The sequence below is a fragment of the Microcaecilia unicolor genome, chromosome 3 (genome assembly GCF_901765095.1).
Source record: "Microcaecilia unicolor chromosome 3, aMicUni1.1, whole genome shotgun sequence".
NCBI classification, from domain to species: Eukaryota; Metazoa; Chordata; class Amphibia; order Gymnophiona; family Siphonopidae; genus Microcaecilia; species Microcaecilia unicolor.
Genome location: NC_044033.1, coordinates 52,552,353 through 52,578,499, shown reverse-complemented (window position 1 = coordinate 52,578,499; position 26,147 = coordinate 52,552,353). Strand labels below are relative to the sequence as shown.

General features: G+C 44.6%; 1 protein-coding gene across 2 annotated transcripts in view; it reads right to left on the bottom strand.

The window, feature by feature from the left end:
- The window catches only part of LOC115465454 (two pore calcium channel protein 1-like), an 85,939-nt gene that overhangs the window by 13,963 nt on the left and 45,829 nt on the right, over window positions 1-26,147 (bottom strand). For both annotated transcript variants that reach the window (XM_030195922.1, XM_030195921.1), the window contains exons 12-15: window positions 21,927-21,991; window positions 14,503-14,590; window positions 7,807-7,876; window positions 4,468-4,687 (exon numbers count right to left, since the gene is read on the bottom strand). In XM_030195922.1, the coding sequence (XP_030051782.1) occupies window positions 4,468-4,687; window positions 7,807-7,876; window positions 14,503-14,590; window positions 21,927-21,991 (443 nt within the window). The remainder of the gene's footprint in view (window positions 1-4,467; window positions 4,688-7,806; window positions 7,877-14,502; window positions 14,591-21,926; window positions 21,992-26,147) is intronic.

Sequence of the window (26,147 nt, the reverse complement as noted above, 5' to 3'; positions counted from 1 at the left end):
GAAAAGATTGAGCGGTTGCCAATCACTTAGGGACCCTTTTACTAAGCTGCGTAGGTGCCTACATGCATCCAACACACGTCAATCTTGAGTAACTGCCTGGCTACTGCATGGCCTTGCAGTAATTTCATTTTTGACGCGCGTCTGTTACGTGCGCCGGAAAATATTTTTATGTTCTGGCACGCAGGCGGTAATTGGGCAGTAATCGGTATTTTTACGCTCATAGACCATTACCACCCAGTTACTGTGCGAGACCTTACCGCTAGGTCAACGGCTGGCGGTGAGGTCTCAGACCCAAAATGGACGCGTGGCAATTTTCATTTTGCCGCACTTATATTTTTGGCAAAAAAGGCATTATTTACAGGTTCGCTGAAAAATGATTCTGCGTGTGCCTTTGTAAAAGGGCTCCTTAGCGTATAAAATGTAAGTTACTTTTGTTATTACATGTTTTGTATCAAGACTCCTCTTCGTATCTGAAACATGAAGTACGCAAATATGTTCCATCTCGTCAATTTCGATCGTTGATGTCTTGTGATCGTTTAATGCCTGCCTTGAATTGAGTGCACTTGGACGTAACTAGAAGAGGAATTTTTTCGATAACAGGGCCATCAATATGAAATAAGCTGCCAAAAGTCATCTTAAAAATGAACGACTTGTACAAACATTTAAACAGCAACTGTTACTACTACTACTTATCATTTCTATAGCACTACAAGACATACGCAGCGCTGCACACCATACACAAAAAGATAGTCGCTGCTCAAAGAGCTTTCAATCTAGATAAGACAGGAGACAGACAGAACAATTATGGGTAGGGGAATAAAGAGGTGAGGATAAAGGATAGGGCAAGTGAGCAGTGGTTAGGAGTCAAAAACAGTGGTAAAGAGGTGGGCTTTAAGTTTGGACTTGAAAACGGCCAAAGAAGAGGCTAGACGTACAGGCTCGGGAAGTTTATTCCAGGCGTGAGGTGAAGCAAGATAAAAGGAGCAGAGTCTGGAATTGGCAGTAGAGGAGAAGGGAACAGATAAGAGAGATTTATCAACAGAACGGAGTACCCAAGGGGGGGGGGGGCGTAGGGAGACACAAGAGTGGAGAGATACTGGGGAGCGGTAGAGTGAAAGCACTTATAGGTCAGTAAGTGAAGTTTGAATTGAATGTGGAAACGGATAGGGAGCCAGTGAAGTGACTTAAGGAGAGGGCTAATGTGAGCATAGCGACTTTGGCGGAAAATGAGTCGCGCAGCAGAGTTTTGGACTGATTGAAGAGGAGAAAGATGGCTAAGAGGGAGGCTGGTAAGAAGCAACTGAAAGCACGTTTGCTATACCTGACATACTATGTACCTACTAATGCTACCTCTTTCTCTATTTACGAGACTTGGACATTACTTTTCTCCTGATTATGTATTATGAAGAATTTGTTTTGTATTTTCTTTTATGTGATCTTATGTATGTATTTTTGTAAGCTGCCCTGGACAAAGGCGGGTTAAAAATAATAAGGGCCTCTTATCAAGCCGCACTAGAGGCTCCTGGTGAGGTAAAACCGACAAAGCCCATTCACTTTGAATGGGCTCTGTAGGCATTGCCGCGTGGGAACCACTAGCACGGCTTGATAAAAGAGGCCCTAAATATAATCCAATCTAAAAAGATAATTGCTTAAATTGGGCCAGATAAGCAGCAGCAGTCCTATCTTTAAGCAGTTCAGCTTATGTGGTCAATGGCTGACTATTGTACTTAACGGTATAAGCTTTAGCAGCCAACCTAAAGCCGGAAATTCAGTGTCAGTATCTGGAAAAGGCCCAGCAATGAATACCTGGGAATACAGCCGGTGGTGAACATAAAAATTCTGACTGCCGCCAGCTGAATATCAGCTGGCATGTGTATAAAATGGGCTGATGACTCAATATAGAGTAACCAATTTACTGAGATGTTATGCTTTAGAAGATGAAAATTCAGTTCATCATAAAAGGCCTTAAGAAAGAGCAGATGAGACAGGCCCAGGGGCACCAGGGAGTGAGATGCTGTGCTCCATACTCCTAATGTTTCTCCTAAGCTCTCATGCTGCTGCTAGCTTGTATTCATGTCATCAGAGGGGTCCCAGGCTGGCCAATGGCATCATCAGTGGAGAATCCACCCTCTTGACTGCCCAAAGCAAAGGTCCCGCAACACACCTGTATACATGCACACCCACAGTTGTTTCTGTGACTAGCCATGAGCGGTCTAGGGGGTGGGTCCTCCTCATTTGAGCCTGAGATTATAGCGATATATATAAATTACATACATATGGATGCACACATATCCTTCTGTGCATTTTACATCTGTTTCATATTTTCATACCATATATCTGATACACATATATGAATCAGAGGTTGAACTGCGTAGGATCGTGTGTAATATGCATAGGGATGGATGACGCATTGGTCAAGCATATTTCTTGGCCTACTCCTTAATTTGCCAGAGCAGGAGAATCCTTATATATTGGTATTACTAAATTGGGGGATTGAAAGGTAGTTCCCTACCGTTTTGTTCTGATCATTATCCTACGGAAGCAGGGAAATAGATATTTAAATTATTAAACATTAATTTTGTTAGCTTTCTGTTTCTTCTAAACACAATCAGTTTTCTGCAGGCATTCATGGTACGATTTTATATTTGTGTTTTGGAAAAAAAGTGAACCCTGCTCCTTTTCTTCAATATACTTAGGTACCAATCAGAGGGGCCCAATGCAGATAGCAACGCAGGTTGTACATGCCAAGCAATGTGGAGAGGACATGTGCACGGGTGTTAGCTTGCATGGAAGACGGCACGGCATGCAGTATTAAAATGCATACATAGCTAATTTAGGTATTCCATGAGTAAAGTGGTGTGGTAGCCGTGTTAGTCCACTTTTAAAGGTAATAAATAGAAATAAATCAAGACATAGCCCAATAAAAAAGGTAGCATCTTATTTTCTTTTCTAACTTAATACATTTTTTGATTAGCTTCTTCTCCGATCCGAAGAAGGGTTACCTTCGAAAGCTAATCAAAAAATGTATTAAGTTAGTTCAATAAAAACGGTATCATCTTATTTTCTTTTCTAGATATTCCACGCAATGCGGAGAGTATGTCGCTCACTTTTGACTCAAGCACAATGCCAGAATTGTTTCGCCAGGGTCTGGGGGTGGCATAGGTGGTTTTGCGGAGAGGATTTCTTGTCACTCTTTCAAATTTAACTGCAGGTTTTGTCTTGTTTTGCAAGCGGAAGGAAGCCCTTGCAAGTTTTATAAGCAGATGGAAAATTACAAACATATGTGCATGTCGCACAAAACCGAAAGTGAAAGCACACATCAGTGCTTGTCCTTGTGTCTAAATTTTATGTGTACATAATTTTTGCAAGGCTTGTATTTAGGTGCAGAACAACAAGCCCTGAAGTGTGTTGACATTTTTTGGTTTTTGTTTGGACATGCGCACAAGAAGCCACACTTACTGCAAAACCTTGTGCACATGGGCCTGGCATATTCCCTCCTCCCCCAATTTGTTGCAGGTTGCAGTTAGCTTCTTACACGCCGTGGTATTACGTTCACAGTAGAAACCATATGCCGAGATGTCTGCGTGCGGCTCTACCATAAGCCTTTCTGTATAGGCCCCAGAATGTTTCTTTGATTTGACCAATCGTGCAGTAGAGAAAAGTATGTTTAACCAATGCACGAAATGAGCCAATCACACATTAAATTTAAAAGAGAAAATAGGCATGAGTTGTGTCAACGTCCATAATTTTTGAAGTCCTTTCTAGTTATATCTACTAAAATGTTTCCTTTTTTGTGCAATGGGATGACATCACCTGCAACTTTGCTTTCTATTACATCACAGACACATGCATTCAGGGGCCCCTTTACAAAGCGGTGGTAAACCCAATGCGGGCTTACCACACGCTAATCTGGAGCTACCGCCAGCTCAATGCAGGCGCCAGCGGTGGTTTCAGTCCCAGGACATGCCATTTTCCGCGCTAGGAAAAATCAACCAGTATTTTTTTTACAAGGTACTAATCCGGCGATAATCAGGCAGCGCTGCACGCTACCCGGTTACCACCAGGACAGTGCAGGAGCCTTTACTGCCACCTCAATGGGTGGCAGTAAGTGCCCCCCCCCCCCCCACATGGCCATTTTCAGCCTTTGTTACCCACTATGGTGAAAAAGGGCCTCAGTGTGTGGGAAAGACAGGTCCCACCGCTAGCACAGAGCCCTTTTACCTCAGTCAATACAACTACAATAAAGGATGATGACTAAGAAACATTTCCACCTCTACTTGGTTGAGTTTTTATCTAGTCATGAAAAAAAAAAAAGAAGCTTTTTAGTGTTTTCTCCTGATCACACTAGCAAATCTTGACTTTAACATAACCAAGTACAGACCATTTTAAACACAAACTTTAGTGGTGAAACAATAAACATGTTGTTATATGTGGTTTCCAGATCCATTGTTTCCATAAAAAGGATATCATGCCATTGGTTGACCACAGTTAGCTCTACCAGAACAATGAATGAGGAAGCGATATGATTGAAATTGTTCTTACAATATTTGCTTTTAGAAAATGCAGAATCCTTTAAGGCTGGGTTGCCACATTCTTGCGAATAAGGGGCAGTTGAATTCTCTTCGAAAAACTGAATTTTCCCTTTGAATATTTCTATCCCAATTATAGCAAACACGTAGTAAATTGCCTGAAAACAAAAAAAACAACAAATGACACAAACAGCTGTCCATTTGCTACATCACAGAAGGTCTGGCGAAAGAGTGTACAGATGTGGAGGCAAGCTAAGAAACGTATAAGGCAGGAGAAGATGCCTTTAATTTAAATTCAGAAGACAGGGTTGATCCAGTCCTGGTTTACCCCAATGCATTCTGGGACTTGTAGTTCTGATTTCATGTTAAACCTGGTGGACCTACCACCCAGAAACGCCACAAAATCATCCTGCAAATTTCTCGACCTGCACTTCCCCAGCTGTAAAGGACTAAAATACAAGCTGATGCATGATACCACCTTCTCGTACATGAGCACGAAGTTATGGAATGCATTACCCAGAAACCTAAAAACAATCAGCGAAACTACTATCTTTCGCAAATCCCTCAAGACATATCTCTTCAACAAAGCATACAATGTAAACCCAGAACCTTACTAATCCACTGCTGAAAACCTACCATCTATTATACCTAATAAATGCCTTCCTTCTACTCTCTACTTCTTCCCTTAACTAATCCCGCTATAACAATAACTGTACTTGACATCCAGGACTAATTGTATTAACAAAATTATGTAAGCCACTTTGAGCCTGCAAATAGGTGGGAAAAGGTGGGATACAAATGCAATAAATAATAATAATAATAATTTCCCCATTGCATGCTCAATGAAACACAAGACTACAGGTCCATGCATGCAGCGGGGTTAACCCAGGACTGGATCAACCCTGTCCTGCGAATCTGTATCCAACTGGCAGCCTTACTTTAATGTAATAAGTGTGTGTGTTCTAAGAGGGCAAGTTGCCCAGACTTTTCCATATCCAAAGAGATGAGTTGAACCAGTGGCGTAGCCAGACTACCAATTTTGGATGGGCCTGAACCCAAAGTGGGTGGGCACAAAATTTTCTCTCTACCCCCCTCCCCCAGCAAAATTTAGTCACGCTAATCAGATGCATTTGTCACACAGGGTAAAGTGCTGCTTTTCAGTGCATCAGATTTCAGACAATTTATTTAATAGCCTAACACCCTTTTCAGTGAGCTTTCAGAGGCCAAAACCTCCTGCCTCAGGTCAGTATAATGCTGTTACGGTATCCTTTCCTGACCTAAGGAAGGAAGTATTGGTCTCTGAAACTTTATTAACACAGGTACCATATTACTTTGTCCTAAATTAAAAATAACATTATTTTCTTTACCTTTCTTGTATGGCCATTTACTTTTTCTCATTGTGTCGCTCCCAGTCTCTAGATTCTGCTTTCCTTCGTTTTCGCTTAACTCTTCTGCCACGGTTTCCTGGCCATTTCTCATTTTTCTCTCATTTTTCTCTCCTTTTTCTTTGCTTTCTTCAATATTTTTCTGCCTCTCTCTCTCTTTCTGTCCTGATTTAATTCATTCTTACTATCCATTCTTTAATTTCCTTCATCTACTTATGGCTTTTCATCTTTTTCTCACCCTTATTCTCCCCATGCCCCTTCCTCTTATTCTCCAGTCTTTCACTACTCTCCTTTTCCATCCAGCAGCTCTCTTCTTTCTCTCCCCATCCTTCCAGTCTCCCCTCTCTCTCCCCATCCTTCCAGTAGTCTCCCCTCTTTCTTTCTGCATCCTTCCGTCCAGTGTCACCTCTTTCTCCCTACCCTTCCATCCATCGTCTTCCCTCTTTCTCTCCCCATCCTTCCATCCATCTACTCTCTCTCCTGATCCTTCCATCTAATGTCTCTCTCTCTCTCCCTCTTTCTAACCAGTGTCTCTGTATCACTCTACCCTTTTCTGTTCAGTGTCCCTTCTCTCTCCACATCCTTCCAGTCTCTCCCCTTTCTCTCTGCATCCTTCCTTTCTCTCCCCATCCTTCCATCCAGAGTCTCTCTCCCCATCCATCCGTTTTCCCTCTTTCTCTCCCCATCCTTCCATGTTTTCCCTCATTCTCTGCCATCCTTCCATCTGTTTTCTATCTTTTCTCCCCATCCTTCCATGTTTTCCCTCTTTCTCCCCATCCTTCCATGTTTTCCCTCATTCTCTGCCATCCTTCCATCTGTTTCCCTCTTTCTCTGCCATCCTTCCATCTGTTTTCCCTCTTTTCTCCCCATCCTTCCATGTTTTCCCTCTTTCTCCCCATCCTTCCTTCCATGTTTTCCCTCTTTCTCCCCATCCTTCCATGTTTTCCCTCATTCTCTGCCATCCTTCCATGTTTTTTCCCTCATTCTCTGCCATCCTTCCATGTTTTCCCTCATTCTCTGCCATCCTTCCATCTGTTTTCCCTTTCTCTGCCATCCTTCCATCTGTTTTCCCTCTTTTTCTCCCCATCCTTTCATGTTTTCCCTCTTTTCCTCGACAAGGCCCGCCCTGCATGCCAGCGCCAGCCCCCATTGCCGGCCACTGCTGCTTTTCCTGTTGAGCAGCAGGGCCGGCGCTACAAAAAGAAGAAGCGCTAACGGCGCTAAGGACGAAAAATATTTTTTAAAAAAAAGCACGGCACCGGCAGGCACTGTCTAGGCAGCCTTGAGGCATTGGCTGCTGGCTCGCAGGCTCCTCCCGTCTCTTACGTTACTGCCCCTGCGTCGCTCCAGGGGCAGTGATGTAGGAGACGGGAGGAGCCTGCGAGCCAGCAGCCAATGCCTCAAGGCTGCCAAGACAGTGCCTGCCGGTGCCGCGCTTTTTTTTTTAAAAACATTTTTCGTCCTTAGCGCCGTTAGCGCTTCTTCTTTTTGTAGCGCCGGCCCTGCTGCTCAACAGGAAAAGCAGCAGTGGCCGGCAATGGGAGCTGGGGCTGGCGCTGGGTGGGCCTGGGCTGAAATTGGGTGGGCCTGGGCCCAGCCAGGCCCACCCGTAGCTACACCCCTGGGTTGAACCAGCACTGGTACTTCCAAGTTACACTGATGGACTTCCAATTTCTCAATGTAATGCAGCACTACATATTCATGGATGCAATAAGATAAATTCAGAACACGCTCAGCCTGGTTATCATTCCATGGAGCACAACTGAGTATCTTGAGTCACTTAAGAGCAGGTGATGAGCACAACTGTTAACAGCTTGAAAAACACTCCAAAAATATAACAAAGGGTGTGGTAGTAAACCTCCATGCTTCAAGAAATAAGAAAATAAACTTACCAAAATAAGTCCACCAAAGGTTAGCATTGTGGGTACAATATTTATTAAAGTGTTTATGATTACCCGAAACCTGCAACAAAGTTACATAAATCATGAACAGAAATATTTAATGCATTGCTGAACAGAACACAGAATAAATATTAAGATAAACTATTCAACACCAAAATGTTCAAACTAGAATTAAGGAGGAGAATGAATGAGAAATACAACTGATCAAGCTGTTGAAAATGCTCAGGTACTCACTGGGTTTTTACACAGGGTTTTGGGGGAAGTATGGGAGGGCAACGCCCCCAAAAGCATTCCAGGTGCTGGAATTAGTGGGGAGAGAGGTAAATGGTCTTTATGGTCACAAAGAAGCAGCAGCAGCTGTTTGTCACAAATCAGGCATGAGGCCTGTAAGCCAACATGTTCACTCACAGACTGTGATGGCCCCAAGCACACCTATAGCAAGTGCTTCAATTTACTAATGAATTCTATGCAGTAAGAAGGGATGAAGGTGTCCATTCTTGTCAGCTCACAGGCCCCCGCACTCAGGTTGTGGTAACTTGCGGCAGTTTGAAGATTTTTAGCAGCCCCCAGGTGTCCTGGATCAGTAGAACCCTGGAAGAGAAATGGCTGCCTTGCTGGAGTAGGGAGAAGTGATAGGGGTCTGCTTTTGGGAGGGAGAGGGAGCTGACTGGGGAAGAGTAGCCCACTTTTTGAGAAAGAAAAACACTTGTCTTGTTCCAAGCCCTTCCTTGCCCCACCTACTGTTGTACTCTTAATTGCTCTGCCCCTCTACAATCAACTGTCCACACCAGGGTTGCCCTTTCAGAAGAAAAAAAACCTTCCATGTGTACATATGTTCTATGATCATTTCACAAACTTGACATAACAGAAAAACAGCGCCAGTAACCAAACCCTACATAAAACAAACACATTCCAGACCTCTACAGAAAACTTGTCATAAAAAAGCAGCTCTAGTGTCCAGGGACTCAAATAACAATAACCCTAGCTAGAAAAATGCAGCACCGTAGAATACCAATATACTTCTTGCTGGAAAATAAATAGAACAAGTCAGACTGCTACAGATGCCGCTACACAGACACTAAACACTAGCAAAATACTTCACAGAAACTACATACCAGCAGAATACTGCACCTGCATATGTGCAAAACACAGAGACTCTCAAGGGACCACAGATCAGTAATATAGGTGGGATAATGTGGGGTACAAATGTAACAAATAAATAAATAAATGAGATATGAAGGCAAAATATAAACTGGAAACTTCAAAAAGTCAGGCTCTGCATGTTTCACTATACCAGAGAAATAAAAACTGAAATGTTTAGAGCCGGTGATGGGAGGCGGGGCTGGTGGTTGGGAGGCGGGGATAGTGCTGGGCAGACTTATACGGTCTGTGCCAGAGCCGGTGGTTGGGAGGCAGGGATAGTGCTGGGCAGACTTATACAGTCTGTGCCCTGAAAAGGACAGGTACAAATCAAGGTAGGGTATACACAAAAAGTAGCACATATGAGTTTATCTTGTTGGGCAGACTGGATGGACTGTGCAGGTCTTTTTCTGCCGTCATCTACTATGGTACTATGTTACTATGTTTATGTTTATTGCTGATGTGTTCACATTGAGCTCCTACAATCCAGGTTAAATAATACTCTAGTTGTTTATTTACTGCCCAAAGTTTACATACTTTTGCTCTGACTACATCGGGGAACCAGTCCTGAGCGCTGTTTTCATTTAGAGTTTCCTTCCTTGACTTTGTTAATTTCATTTGTTTTGTTTGCACAAATGCAACTTTTCACCTCCTTGCATTTTTCAAGCAAGCACCCTTTCTCTTTGCTTGTGATATGAGCTGCATCTACAACTCCCTAAGAGATGGCCAGTGAGAGTGCAAGTGGGCTGCCTATCAACTGGACCAGAGTTGCGTATTCCCTGAAATGAGCTGGGATATTTGTTTGTTCGGCAAGATACACTGACAGCGGGAGTAGTGCTTAAAGTTAATCTTGGACTGTGGTTTGAAATACCAAGGCAAAAGGAAGCCTGTATTTGTTTTCTGCCTAAGGCAATGAGGAGGATTCCCAGATAGAGCAAAGGAGCCTTCCTCTATGCTTCTGTACTGACTTTCGTCTAATTTATTGTATATTTGCTATACTCCAACTGGAATATTACTCTGTATTTCTTATTCCGGAAAAGGCGATCGCCACTATGGTATTTGTAAGCCACATTGAGCCTGCAAAGAGGTGGGAAAATGTGGGATATAAATGCAGAAAATAAAATAAACTAAAAAAGCCTCCAGAGACTTGCATCAATTGGAACAAAGGACATCAGGATCAGAAACTGGAAACTGAAACCATCATGACAACTTGTGAGTTAAAGTTCATATCTATAACTTATATTATTTCTAAATTTCTGATATCCTGCTGACGCTTTCTCAGCATTAAAACTTCCAAACAATTTCACAGGTGAGAAACACAGCCATTTGATGTATGTCGCTAGTGAACAGAAGTGCCTGTTAAATATTAGATACTGAACTTTAAAAAACAAATTACCTTGTTTTAAGTTTGAAAAGTTCAAAATATAGGTAGAATTAGCTGACTGACTTCATATTTCATTCTAAATAAAAAGTTTTTATTGAAACTACAACAGATCTCCTCTTGCTAGGAAACTGATACTTCAAAGGGACTCACACCCTCAGCAAGCACTGTCTACATAGTTAACACACCAATGATAACTGCTGCCAAAGACAAACTGTCTTTTGCTATACTCTGAATGCAGTGAATTCTTATCCAAGAAAAGCAATATTTCTGACTTAGATAAAACTGTATAGTGAATTTAGAAAAAGAGCTAAACAGTATATTGAAACAACACTTTGAACTGAATAAAGATATCTAAGGATAATTATCAAGTTTTGTGGAAATCTAAAAACAGTACTTGCTCTTAGATGCATTCCAAGGAGTGCTTAAGGTCAATTACTACCCTCTGTCTTTCAATTACCTGAACTGCTCAGCTCCCCTCCTCTTCCCCTCTCCATTGCCTGCAGTAATTCCAAGACTGCAACTTGAATAAAGAGAATTATCTGGATTTGTAACAATGAGAGGTACATTGTGGCCTCTATCCTGCCCTTAACTCTCCTTTCACAGCTGTACAACTGGCTATAGAAGAACAGCAGCTTGAAAGAGGAACTCAAAGAGTGCTTAAGATCAATTACTCTCCTCTGTCATACACTACCTGTCCTGCTCAGATCTCTACTTGTAACCATAATTCAAACAGCAAACAAAGGCAATTGACAATTCTATAACTTGTTTTCAAGTCAAAACTTAAAGCCCACCTCTTTACCACTGCTTTTGACTCCTAAACACTGCTCACGTGCACTGTCCTTTTTATCCTCACCTCTTTATTCCCTTACCCTTAATTGTTCTGTCTGTCTGCCTGTCTTATCTAGAGTGTAAGCTCTTTGAGCAGGGACTGTCTTCTTGTGTATGGTGTACAGCACTGCGTATGCCTTGTAGCACTATAGAAATGATAAGTAGTAGTAGTAGTAGTAGTAACATGAGATATACACTGTGGCCTTTCGCATGCTCTAAACTTTCCCTTACTGCTGCACGGCTGACTATGGAAGAATAGCAGCTTGAAAGAGGAGCCCTACCTAATAATAACAGCTTGTCATTGCATCATTTTGGAGTCTGCCACAACAGCACATCCACATCTCCCCACCTTATGAGCTCCTGAGACACCATGACCTCTCCTCACAATTGTGCTTCTACCCTCATGGAGGGCTCTGTTCTGAAGTCTTTAACAGTGTACATTTAGAACTGATAAAGAGCGCTAAACCCGACTGACTTAAATTAGCACAAAAAGCTATCACCATGAAGTGGCTCACATGGATTTGCTTAGACCTTTTGAGCATGTTGGGTGGCAACCTTCCAGATAACTTAGTGCCCAATCCTATCCCTGTAATCTATAATCCATCTAGAAAACACTGTATTAAGAAACAACCTAACTGTAATGTCAGATAGCTGCTAGACAATGCCAATATATACCATCAGAACACTACTATGGTTTTAGACCAGAACCAAATGGCTAACATTCGACGGCCTAAAAAAACAAGTTACCTTCTGAAATTACCCAAACAAGTCTCCCCTTTGGAACACAAGTCTTAACTCACTCCTGTCTTGCTATTTATATCAATGCCAGGTCTGTGGAGAACAAGGCTCTCTTACTCAGGGATCTGCTAGAATCTTCAGATCTGAGCTTTCTAATTATCACAGAAACATGGAGAAGCTGATAGTCCGATATTGCCTCATGCCTATCCATCCGGTTATGGTATTCTTCACTCTCCAAGACAGGGTAAAAAAGGTGGTGGACTTGTTCTTATATGTAAGAGGTTTTTTCATGTGTCTTTAGTCAGTTCTGGGGTTTTCCCCTTAACTGGAATATATGATGTGCAAATCTATGCTGTTCAAATTCTGCGATGATTCAAAAGAGGCAAATCAAATCGCCCTGCTCCTCATTTACCATCCTCTGGGAGCTTGGTCCAAGGCTTCGTCCTTGACTTGTAGAGATTACTTCCTCTGCCATGTCCCAATTTTCTAGAATTATCTTCCTGGGAGACTTAAGCCTACACTTGGAAAATGAAATGGACACCAATGTCTACAACTTCATATCATTCCTGAAGGCCCTGCGAACTAACTGCATTCTCCGAGGGTCCAACTCATGAAAAAGGCCATACGTTAGACTTCATGACTTCCTATTCTAATAACTTGATCAGTTCATTCAAATGGAAGCCAGTACCATGGTCTGACTGCTTCCAACTGGATTTCACCATTGATATCTGTATGTCAAGCTTAACCAGGCACAAGTCCTCCAAACTCATCTCCACCAGAGGTGTTGAAGTCACTTTCTGGTCTGAGCTAAGATTCCCTTACTACCTCATCATGGTTTGATCAATTCCCACTGGGATACCAAGTTGAAAGCCATACTAGACAAAATTGCTCCATTTACCACTAAAAAGGTCAAGATGTCCAGAAATTCACCATGGTTTATAGATGAACTATCCATCCTAAAAATGGACTGTTAACACCTTGAAAAACAATGGAGAAAGAACAAAGATACTATTGATACATCCAAATGGAAGTCAGCCTTCCGATGCTACAAAAATAAGATAGCTGATTCAAAACATCAGTACTATAGCAACCTAATAGATCAAGATGATCTTGGCAACAAAAAACTGTTCTCCTTAGTTAAAAAACTAGCTTCCATTAATGATGATAAACATTCACGGATAACATGTCCCATCGCCCAAAACCTAGCTGATCATTTTGCCAACAAAATCCTCCAAATTAGGTCTGAACTATCTAAAGCTACTCCAACAGAGGAAAACAGTCCAACTCATAGTTCAGCCTCAATCGCTGGAGATCCTACAATCCAAGGACTCAAAATTGACAAAAACTGAGAACAGTTGAGGCTGTAAGATCATTGTTGTTGAAATGCTCCCGAGCCAACTGCTCCCTGGATCAATGCCCAAAATATCTACTTAAATCCATCTCTATGGGCTCAGTAAACTGGTTACTCAATGATCTCGATGAGCTATTAAAAACTGTCTCTCTTCCTCCTGAAATGGACAAAATTGTTCTCACTCTGCTATTGAAGAGATCTGAGCTATCACCTGCAATAAATACATTGTTGACCTACTGACCTTTATTTCCATACATTAAAGAGGACTGACAATGACATCATTATCATTTATTAAAATTTGATATACCACATGATCTGCAGAACAAGTCAAAGTGGTTTACATATATTTAATGGCTACATGGTAATAGAAATAGGGGAAATAGAAAATAGTCATTTTACTAGTGTGGTAAAAAAATGGCTTTAGTGCACTAAAGGGCCCTTTTACAAAGCTGCAGGAGGGCTAACACACGGATAGCATGCGCCAAATCAGCACTACCACAGGGCTAGTGCATGCGCTCAGTGGTAATTCCGAGTTTGGCATGCACCAAATCCCGTGGTAGAAAATACTGTATTCTACCACGGGATTTGGTTTATGTCAAACTCGGAATTACCACTGGGCATATTATGGACAAAAACAAAAAAAAGGCAAAGATCTGCCACAGAAATACTGTTCTATTTTCTATCGTGGAGGACATTCCTGGTGGTAGTTGGCAGTGCGGCCATGTTGGTGTGCGCTGTGTGGTTACTACGTGGGTAGCATGTGAGCCCTTACCGCTAAGTCAATGGCTGGTGATAAGGGCTCCGGCTGTAAATAAGGCACCGTGGCTTTGTAAAAGGACCCCTAAGGCTACTTTATACTGCAGCTTAGAAAAAGGACCCCCTGTGTGTGTGTTATTACTGCACATATAAGATTTTCAATAGCATGGAACATTCTGGACTGGCTATTTGCAATACTGACAGAAGGCACAGGAGGATTATGAACTCCAACTTTCAGCTATTAAAATTTAGGCGGAAAACAGTCTGTTCACCCACTTCTAAAAATCCAGTATTGGATTCAGATATTTAGAAATAGAATATTTCTGCAATATAGTTTCCATAAAGCTGAATTACACAACCGGCCAATTCAGCTTTTCACAGACATCCCTTCTATGCTGGATCCTAGGGTAGTGTTAAGGACATACACATTTCTAACTAAGAAAGCCATGCGTGTTAACAGAATAGGTGAATGTGGCACTCTTCCAATTACCTCTGGATGCTATCCACAATCCTAATAAGCCTGAGCACTCTCAAGATGAAGACGATATCCAATACTTGTTGACTGTTGTACTGACTTGCTAAAAAAACAGAAGAAGGTCTGACTTAATGTATATTTCAGCAGCTCTCTTTTTTGTTATAACTTTCTTGTTGAGATGAAAAGAAGTATAGTGAAGGACATAAGAGATCTGACATACAACCTAAGTTAATACAGTGCATTTCTCAATATCTACTTACCTTTCAATGCATTCAAAGACCTCATGATGCCCTCTTCCTAATAGGAAAGCCTTAGGTTAAAGGTAAAATTATGTATCATACCTGATAATTTTCTTTCCATTAATCATAGCTGATCAATCCATAGACTGGTGGGTTGTGTCCATCTACCAGCAGGTGGAGATAGAGAGCAATCTTTTGCCTCCCTATATGTGGTCATGTGCTGCCGGAAACTCCTCAGTATGTCGATATCAAAGCTCCATCCGCAGGACTCAGCACTTAGAGAATTACACCCACGAAGGGACACTCTGCCCAGCTCACCACCGCCGAAACGGGGGAGGGGAATTAACCCAGCTCATCCCCACACAAGTGGGGGAGGGGAATCCGTCCAGCTCATCCCCGCGGAGCGGGGGAGGGACACCACACCCGCCGATGCGGGGGGATCTGGCTTATCCTGCAACCGCAACCGCGGGAGGAGCTGACTGACCCTAACACCGCCGAAGCGGGAAGGGTACAAAGCTGCCCTACAGCCGCACGAAGCTGGAGGGAGTGCCGGCAGAATTTAAGTCTCAATCCAGCCCCATAAAACGGAGGGGAGAGGAATGCAGCAGCTCACTGTAACACAAATTCGTCTCAACTCTTGAAGAATCCATTGAAAAACTTGAACACGAAGTCCTCCTGAACAGGAACTGAAGACTAAACTTGAACCTGAAATGCAACCAGAATATAAACAATACAGATATCTGGGAGGGACTATGGATTGATCAGCTATGATTAATGGAAAGAAAATTATCAGGTATGATACATAATTTTACCTTCCATATCATCATGCTGATCAATCCATAGACTGGTGGGATGTACCGAAGCAGTACTCACCCAGGGCGGGACATTGAAATCCCTGACCTCAACACTGAAGCTCCAAACCGGGCCTCCGCCCGTGGCGCCACAGTCAAGCGGTAATGCTTGGAGAATGTATGGGCCGATGCCCAAGTTGCCGCCTTGCATATCTCTTCCAAGGAGACGGAGACGGCCTCTGCCATCGAGGCCGCCTGAGCTCTAGTGGAGTGAGCCTTCAGCTGGATAGGCGGCACCTTCCCCGCGGCCACATAAGCCGCTGCAATGGCTTCCTTGACCCATCTTGCCACTGTAGGCTTAGCAGCCTGCAGACCCTTACGAGGACCTGCAAACAGGACAAACAGATGATCCGACTTCCGGAAATCATTGGTCACTTCCAAATATCTGATGATGACTCGTCTCACATCCAGATATTTAAGAGCAGAGTATTCCTCTGGGTAGTCCTCCCTACGAAAGGAAGGGAGACAGAGCTGCTGATTCACATGGAAGCGAGAAACAATCTTGGGCAGGAAGGAAGGCACTGTGCGAATAGTCACTCCTGCCTCAGTGAACTGCAGAAAAGGCTCTCGACATGAGAGTGCCTGGAGCTCGGAAACTCTTCTGGCTGAAGTGATAGCCACCAAAAAGACTGCTTTCAACGTCAGGTCTTTCAGAGATGCCCTCGACAAGGGTTCAAAAGGCGGCTTCTGTAATGCTCTTAGCACCAGGTTGAGATTCCACGCAGGCACCACCGAGTGCAGAGGAGGGCGCAGGTGATTAACTCCCTTGAGAAAACGCACCACATCTGGCTGCGAAGCCAGGGAAGCACCCTTCAGGCGGCCCCTGAAGCAAGCCAGGGCCGCTACCTGGACTTTAAGGGAACTGAGCGACAGGCCTTTCTCCAGACCTTCTTGCAGGAATGCCAACACTGAAGAAATTGGAGCAGTGAATGGAGAACATGAGCCTGCTTCACACCACGCTGCAAAGGTACGCCAAACCCTGGCGTAAGCAGTAGAAGTAGAGCGCTTCCTCGCTTCCGATTCCAGGGCCGGCCAATCAGCCCTCAAGGAATGATCCGAGGGGGAAGCCCGCTGCACCATAGTCAGGCACGCCCTGGCCACATAGGAGCCGCAAACTGAGGCCTGCAAACTTAAAGCAGCCGCCTCAAAGGACGACCTTAAGGCCGCCTCCAATCTTCTGTCTTGGGCGTCCTTTAGGGCCGTGCCACCTTCCACCAGCAACGCCGTTTTCTTAGTCACCGCAGTGATTAAAGAATCCACGGTAGGCCACAGATAGGCCTCACGTTCACTTTCAGGCAAAGGATAGAGGCGGGACATAGCCCTAGCCACTTTAAGGCTCGCTTCCGGGACATCCCACTGAGCCGAAATTAAGGTGTGCATAGCATCATGCACGTGGAAGGTTCTAGGCGGGCGCTTCGTCCCCAGCATAATGGCAGAACCAACAGGGGCTGAGGGAGAGACGTCCTCCGGAGAGGAAATCTTCAAAATGCCCATGGCCTGCACTAACAGGTTGGGCAAATCCTCTGAGCTAAAGAGCCGCGCTGCAGAGGGGTCATCCGCTCCATTCGAGCGGGGATCCGTCTCCTCCAAGGAATCCGCAAAGGACCGTTGGGAGAACTCAGAAACGCTGCCCTCATCTACATCGGAGGAGACAAAGTCCTCCAAGGCCTGGGAATCAACCCGAGGGCGTTTACCTCCGGGGGCCTCAACCTCTTTACCAGACGAGGGAGCAGGGGCAGTGTTTTGCATAAGGAAGGCCTGATGCAGCAGCAAAACAAACTCGGGGGAGAAACCCCCCAGACTGTGCACTTCCGCAGCCTGGGCTACAGCCCTAGACGCACTCTCAACCGGCGCTCGCAAGAGCGGGGGAGAGACATGCTGCGCATCCAAAATGGCGTCCGGCACGACACTCCGTGAAGGAGCCGCGCGGGAAGAACGGCGCTTAAGTTTAGCCGCTTTTGTGCCGTCGCCCAAATTAAGGGCGTTCATGGCATTAACGTCTCCCACCTCAAGGGCGGCCCAAGAAGAAGCCGTCCGAGCCGCGTGGCCGGCCAAGATGGCGGAGGCGAGCAGCGGGGGATGGGCATTTATGGCGGGAAAAACCGCCACACCGGAGGAAGGACCGGGACACTCATCGGTCACGAAACTGTCACCCAACAAGGGCGAATCAGACTTTAAGACCCCCGCATCCCCTCTAGAAGCGCACAAGCGATCCGGGGAGCGACTCTTTGCGCCCTCGCCCTCCGACGCCATAGGCCACGTGGAGATCAATCGGGGAATCCCCTGCCCGCTATAAAAAGGTAAAAATTACCTGCTTTCCGCTCCGAGCTGTAACGACCTGGTGTCCCAGTGAGTAGCTGCAATAAACGTTTAAATAAACGTCGAAATAAACGCCTTTAAGGACGTTCAAAATTTTTTTATTTTTTTTTTAACGGAGCCAGCGGGAGGGGGGAGAAAAGGAGGGACCTGGCGCCACCAGGTTTGCACTTGCTCAAGAAGAGCCCTCAACCCCAGGCACTCAACAAAACCTAAAAATTAGGCTTGGAGGCCTAGCCAGAGCTGCTGCTGTGTGTGACCACCACCTGCTGAGATAGAGAACATACTGAGGAGTTTCTGGCAGCACATGACCACATATAGGGAGGCAAAAGTTTGCTCTCTATCTCCACCTGCTGGTAGATGGACACAACCCACCAGTCTATGGATTGATCAGCATGATGATATGGAAGTGAATATTACAGGGTGAATTATCTAAACATCAATTCTGTAGTCTAACAGGCATTGATATTTAAATGATTTGTCCAATTCATTTTTGGGACTTAACCAAAACTGTCATTTTTGTTTTCAGTTATAGGAGCTGCAGACTCGTTAACTTGGACTGCAGAGCTCTGTGCCCTGTCAAAAGCTAACTAGAAAGAGCGAGGCATTGGAGGGGTGCTAGATTTCTTGTCTAACTTCTAAACTGTATTACTCATGTAAATTCCATATCCACAGTTTTTGAATCTTCTGCTGGTATGCGTTGCAGCATTGTATACTGCAGGATCTGTGCCTTTTCCTTCTTTCAAAGCATTTGCAGATGCTTCTTTCTAGGTTTTGGGGTTGCAGAAGACCAGTACGGGGAATATTGCTTTCAGCTGACTCTTTGAGAAGTAATGTCTGCTGGTCTTATTGTTTCACATTTTTATTTCCAGCAGATAATTTCCTAATTAATCTGAACTGAAAACTAGTAAAAAGCACGATCGTAACAAACTCAAAGTTTAAAATGGCACAAATCCCATGATGCAAATTATACCAGCAAGTATCACAGGATCCAGAATCACTCACATGGAAAAGATTCAACAGAAGGGAATCCAACTTGTGCTCCTCCGCTAACGTAGTACATATTAGTCCATGGAGAAAATGTGAAGTGGGACACTACATGTGAAGCAGATCTGAAGTGAATGACGAGAGTGAACCTCTACAGACTCCAGTTCACACATCACAAATAAAAGTAAATGCCTCCATACGGGAAAAACTATCATGAAACTTAGGATTAGGGTACTAAGAAACAAAATCAGAACCATCCAGGCACTAAGATATTTGAAGATTTAATATACATTTGTGTTTTTTAACCCACTACTAGAACTTCATATCACTTCTGCAAACTCATTAGCGCCTTCTCAACATACATTTTCCCCACTTCACATCATCATTGTAATGCAATGCATGGCTATCTTCAGACGTTAATGTTTGCTCTCATGAAGGTGAATAGTATTTCCCAAAAGATAATCAAGAAACATATTAAGCTAATCCATTGACATTTATTTCCATACATTAAGGAGGACTAATATGACAATGACATCATTATCATTTATTAAAATTTGATATACCAGAACAAGTCAAACTGCTTTACGTATATTAAAAGGAGATAAAATAGAAAAGAATGCCATAAAGCCACAATCAAATCAAAGTGTTATAATATAACACTCCCCACCCTTTTACAAAGCTGCGTAGTAATGCCGACACAGCCCATTCACTTTGAATAGGCTGTGATGGCATTACCACACCAACAGCCGCTAGCGCAGCTTTGTAAAAGGGGGGGATGCAGTGATACCTCGGTTTTCGTTGATAATCCGTCGAAAAAAAATTGGCGAAATCCAAAACCGACGAAAACCGAGGCAATCATCAAGGAAAGGCTCAAACCCTTCAAAATCTCTCTCATGCACACATCCTGGGCAAAAACAACGTCACACTGAGCAGGAGAAAGCGTGGGTCGCCCTTTGTTTTCGCAAAATTAGCAGCGAGGTCACGTGGGCACGCCGACGAAATCCGAGGCAACCGATGAAAACCGAAACCGACGATAACCGAAGTCAACGAAAACCGAGGTATTACTGTAGTTTGGTTCTATGTGGATTATAGAACCAAAATGAATCTGGAAATGAATCTGGAAATTACCAGAGAATAACAAAATAATATCAACAATAGAAATTCCCTTTAAAAATACAATAAAACCAATTAACTAAGGGGCCCTTTTACAAAGGTGCGTAAGGGCCTACACACATCCAGCACACACCAAATCGGCATTACCGCCCAGCTACAGCGTGCCCTGGGCAGTAATTCTGAATTTTGCACCCGCTGAAAACATGTGGTAAAAAATATTTTCTATTTTCTACCGCATGGTGCATACCCGGCAGAAAAAGGCAGTGAGTGTGCGTTACATGCCTACCACCTGGGTAGCGCATGAGACCTTACCACTAAGTCAGTGAGTGGCGGTAAGGTCTCAGGCGGAGTAGCCTAATGGCAACCTGGGTTTGATTCCCACTGCAGCTCCTTGTCACCTTGGGCAAGTCACTCAGGGCCCCTTTTACTAAGACGCATAGGCGCCTACGCACGCCCAATGAACGCCAAATTGGAGTTACCGCCCGGTCACTGCATGGCCCTTGTGGTAATTTCAATTTTGGGGCGCGCCTGCTACGTGAGTCTGAAAAATATTTTTTATTTTCTGGCACGAGGAGCGGATGCGCGCCAAGTGGCATCTGACACTCATAGGTCATTATCGCCCAAATTCTTTACCACTAGGTCTGTGGGCGGTAAGGTCTCACGCAAAATGGATGCGTGGCAATTTTGATTTTGCCGCACATCCATTTTCTGCAAAACAAACAGAGGCATTTTTGCAGGCGCGCTGAAAAATGGATCTACATGCGCCGAAAACCCGTGCCTACACTACCGCAAGCCATTTTTCAGCGCGCCTTTGTAAAAGGACCCCTTAACCCTCCATTGCCCCAGATACCAAAACTTAGATTGTGAGCCCTCTAGGGACAGAGAAACTACCTGCATAACATGTGTACAGCGCTGTGTATATCTAGTAGTGCTATAGAAATGATTAGTAGTAGTAGTAGGCCAAAAATGGACGCACACTAGTTTTTACTTTGCTGCACGTCCATTTTCTGGCCCCTTAAAAGAAGGCCCTTTTTTCCAGGACACAGTAAAACCTGGCCTAGTGCACGCCCATAAGATCCGCTTGCACTACCACAGGCTACTTTTTGCTGCGGCCTAGTAAAAGGGCCCCTAAAAGAATACACAACAGGTCTCGGTTACAGTTGAAAAGTACTAGCATGCTTGAGGCTAATATAGATATGTTGGATGGGTTTGTTGGGATTCCTGGAGATCGCCTGTGGAGTACTTTCAATCCTATGAAACTTTGTGATATGAAATCATTGCTCTCTGAGGGGTCCTTTTACTAAGGTGTCCTGAAAAATGGCCTGCGCTAGTGTAGGCGCGTGTTTTGGGCGTGCGCAGATCCATTTTTCAGCGTGCCTGTAAAAATAGGCCTTTTAAAATTTTTGCTGAAAATGGACGTGCGGCAAAATAAAAATTGGCGCGTGTCCATTTTGGGTCTGAGACCTTACTGCCACCTGTTGACTTAGCCGTAAGGTCTCATGCGGTAACTGTGCGGTAATCATCTACGCGTGTAGAATGACGATTACCGCCCGGTTTCTGCCATGCACAGGAAAATAAAAATTATTTTCTAGCGCACATAAAAAATGAAATTACTTTGAAACTTTGAAATAAATAGTGAATTTAAAAGAATATTAAGGAGCATTTTCAATCGGGCCTATGATGACTTTGGTGTGTGAAGCTCAGTGAAAGCAATGTAGCTCACATGCGACACTTCTGAAGGTCCAATAGATATATTTATAATCTAGTTAGGGAAGATATATATATGATTTAAGGACTTGTTTGTTTGGGCCTTTATAACATTAACATAAAATAGGTACCTTTTTTGCATTTCTTTTAGGTACCCTGCTAATGGAATTTACATAAAGAAATATATTTTATATTAAAAGTTTTATCACTTATTGACATTTCTTACCTGATTTTAGCCCTGCATTGACAAGTGTTGCTATTAATGCTGCAATGATGATTAAAGTATCAAACCTAGTGTGAAAAATGAAACACACTGTGAGGTGCAGGAAAGTAATAGGAAATTATCATAGATGCAGGGTAGAGACAAAATTCATGGAATGAATAAGAAGGAAACTGCATATTTTGGATCGGTCTATTTGCAAAATCATTAGTGTAATCTACATATATCAGTGATTGGTCAGCATTTTTATCTACCTACCCCACCATCTACAAATTCTGATTCTGTACCTTATGGCTGGTGATCACAAACTATTATTTATTTATTAGGATTTATTTACTGCCTTTTTGAAGGCATTCACTCAAGGTGGTGTATAGTAAAGATAAGTCAAACATAAGCAATAGACAATTACAGCACTAAAAATATTCAAATAACAATACAAAGTATGGCATAGGGGCAGTGGCGTACTAAGGGGGCGGTGGGGGCGGTCTGCCCCGGGTGCACGCCGTTGGGGGGGTGCCGTGCGTCTGTCGGCAACGCTCGTTCTCTGCTCCCTCTGGACCTGGAACGGGTTATTTCCTGTAACGGGGCTGAGGGAGCAGGGAACGAGCGTTGCTGACAGACGCGCACCACCCCCTCCAGCAGGTAAAGATGCACCGGGGGGGGGGTGTCGTTTCGCTGGGGGGAGCTGCCCCTTTCTCGTCCCCTGTCCCGCCCCTTCCACGCCCTCACCTCCCCCTGTCATCTCTCCTCCCCCCCCACCCCTCCCCTTACTCTGCTATCTCTGGTGGTCTAGAGGTACCTCTTCGGGGCAGGAAAGAGCCCCCTCTTTCCTGCCCGGAGCTGCTAGCTGCCCTGCATCCTCCTGTCCTGTGGTGAGTCCAGCTCTCGGCGTTTCAAAATGGCCGCCGAGAGTGATCCGCCCCGGGTGTCAGCCCCCCTAGGAACGCCACTGCATAGGGGCATAATCGAACGGGGACAACCATCTCTAAGGGCGCCCATCTCTAAGGACGTCCCAGCGAATGGGCGGGGAAACCTGTATTATCGAAACAAGATGGGCGTCCACCTTTCGTTTCGATAATACAGTCGGGGACGCCCAAATCTCAACATTTAGGTTGACCTTAGAGATGGTCGACCTAAATGTCGAGATCATTGACCTTAGAGATAGTCGTCCCTGGTTTTCGGCCATAATGGAAACCGAGGACGCCCATCGCAAAAACGATCAAATCCAAGGTATTTGGTCATGAGAGAAGCCAGCATTCGTAGTGCACTGGTCCCCCTCACATGCCAGGACACCAACCGGGCACCCTGGGGGGCACTGCAGTGGACTTCACAAATTGCTCCCAGGTGCATAGCTCCCTTACCTTCGGTGCTGAGCCCCCCAACCCCCCCCCCAAACCCAGTCCCCACAACTGTACACCACTACAATAGCCCTAAGGGGTGAAGGGGGGCACCTAAATGTGGGTACAGTGGGTTTCGGGTGGGTTTTGAAAGGTTCACATTTATCAGCACAAGTGTAACAGGTAGGGGGGGATGGGCCTGGGTCCGCCTGCCTGAAGTGCACTGCACCCACTAAAACTGCTCCAGGGACCTGTATACTGCTGTCATGGAGCTGGGTATATTATATTCAATCAAGTCGGCGTCTGATCTGACTGTGGCCATCCCTGTTCGTGCAGGAGCTATGTCTGCTGCTAGGAAGGAGAGTGAGCGCCAATCTACAAGGCAGGCGGGTAAGGCCCCGAGGTGCCATGTGTTGCCACTTACTCACGGCTCACATTCTGATTCTGACTCTGCCATGTCCCTTACTGAGGCAGGTACTGCTTCTGCTAAACAGGGTATCTCAAAAGAACTAACTAAATGCCTGGAGGAGATTCAGGAAGAGATCAAATCGTCTAAGGAGGAAATTCTAGAGAGAATGGATGTCCTATGTGTTGATTTATGTGAGCTGGGAGGGAGAGTGGAGGACTTGGAGGCTTGTGTGGACGAGCATGTAGATCAGCTGAATGGGGCAGATTCCCTGCTATCAAAGCTTCTTGATTACTAAGGTGTGCTGAAAAATGGCCTGCGGTGGTGTAGATGCGAATATTGGACGCACGCAGGTCCATTTTTCAGCGCACTTGCAAATAAGGCCTTTTTTTTTTTTTTTTACCAAAAATGGAGGTGCGGCGAAATAAAAATCAGCACACATCCATTTTGGGCCTGAGACCTTACTGCTACCCATTGACTTAGTGGTAAGGTCTCACGTGTTAACCGGGTGGTGTGTGTGTGCACTGCTGATTACCGCCCGGTTAGCATCACAGGGTAGAAAATAGAAATTATTTTTTGCCACGTGTTTTGGACGCGCGTACAAATTAGAATTACTGCCAGGGGCACACAGTAGCCGGGTGGTAGTTCTAATTTGACACATGTTGTATGTGTTTAGGCACCTACACATCCTAGTAAAAGGGCTCCTTTACAAGCTAATCAGCATTGATAACAGCTCGTAGCAAGCAATAATGAGCACTAATTGGCAATAATTAGAATTTACACGCACAGTTCACTAAGCACATTCTATAATGCAGTGCGTCTAACTTCTAACAGGCAGAAAGGGGCGTGGTTATGGGTGGAGAAATGGGCATTTCATGGGTGTTCTGAAATTTATGCGCCTAGTTATAGAATATGGCTCAATGCGTCTAAATCTATACGTCGAGATTTACACCACAATTTTGCTGGTGTTAATAGAGGAGCATAGTTTTAGGCACTGAGATATCAACTAAGTGTATTCTATAGACTGCGCCTAAATCTAGGTGCTGCTTATAGAACAGGGGTGTAGCCAGACTTTGGTGGGAGGGGGTTCCAGAGCCTGAGGTGAGGGGGCACATTTTAGCCCCCCCCCCCACCGCCGACCCCCTCCCCGCCGCCATTGCCGACACCCCCCCCACCATTGCCAACACCCCCCGCCGCCACCAGCACCACCACCACCAACTTTGACCCCCCCCCCCGCCGACGACCTTCTCGATCCCCCCGCCTGCCCGCCGTTGCCATCTTCAACCTTTGCTGGCGGGGGACCCCAACTCCCACCAGCCGAAGTCTTCTTCCTTCGTTTGGTGTCTGAGTCTGACGCCCTGCACGTCAGACTCAGAAACCAAACGAAGGAAGAAGACTTCGGCTGGCGGGGGTTGGGGTCCCCCACCAGCAAAGGTAGCAGATGGCGACGGCAGGCTGGCGGCAGGAGGGAGGGTTGAGAGGGTCGTTGGCAGGGGGGTCCAGGGCCAAATCTACGGCGGCCCAAGCCTTCGTGGCCCTATAGTAGCTACACCCCTGTTATAGAATACGCTTATTTGGCATTGATTTCCGTGCAGATTTTTTTTTTAGGCATCAAATATAGAATCTCCCTCAATGTGCCTACCTGGCACTGCTGGCTCCCTTGAAGAGGGCTCGCAATTCTTGTAGTATTACTGCTGCCATCCATGAGCCAGTCCAGCATTTGAACATCAAATGCTCCTACACTAAGTGGCCCTTTTATTAAGGCGCAGTAGAGCTGCTGCAGGCCTTCCACGCGCTAAATGAGAATAATATTGGCACTTGCATTGCATCCGTTCCTGACACACACATGAACAAAGAATACTATGACAACCTTATAAATTGGAAAAATAATTTTGGCCACAGCTTTATTAGCCAATCAAAAATTCATAACCAACACAAATAAAAATGTTATTATCAATATTTCAATGCAACCTTCACTTTTTTTTATTACCGTTTTATAAAGTTAGTCAGTGCCGACCTAGTTGCACATATTTATTCCATCAAATGTATTGACTCCCTGAACCACCTTGTAAAGTGAGACCTGTGGTGATGTCAAGGCCTCACTTCTTCTTCTGGCGGTTTCACACACAAGGAGATTACACTGTAAAATCCATATAGCCAGTAAATTCATTGTCCTTAAATGAAGGCTGCTTGAAAAATTCTCATTTAAATTACCGCAGCTGCGACTTAAACTACCCCTTTTAACATCCCTAAACATCGCTATCCCCAACTATAAAATTACCCAAGATCCCAATCCCAACTCTCACGCTTCTAAATTTTGGGAGGGATTGGGTGGGATGAAATTTCTTGCTTCAGTTCCCTCAACTAGCTTTCCTCCTTGCTGCCCATCAATTCTCCTCAGCCCGGAGCCCGCCAATTGTCTTGATGTTCTCATGCTCTTTTGCTCAGCCCCCAACCTTAAAAATAAAACAAAAGAAAATTTGC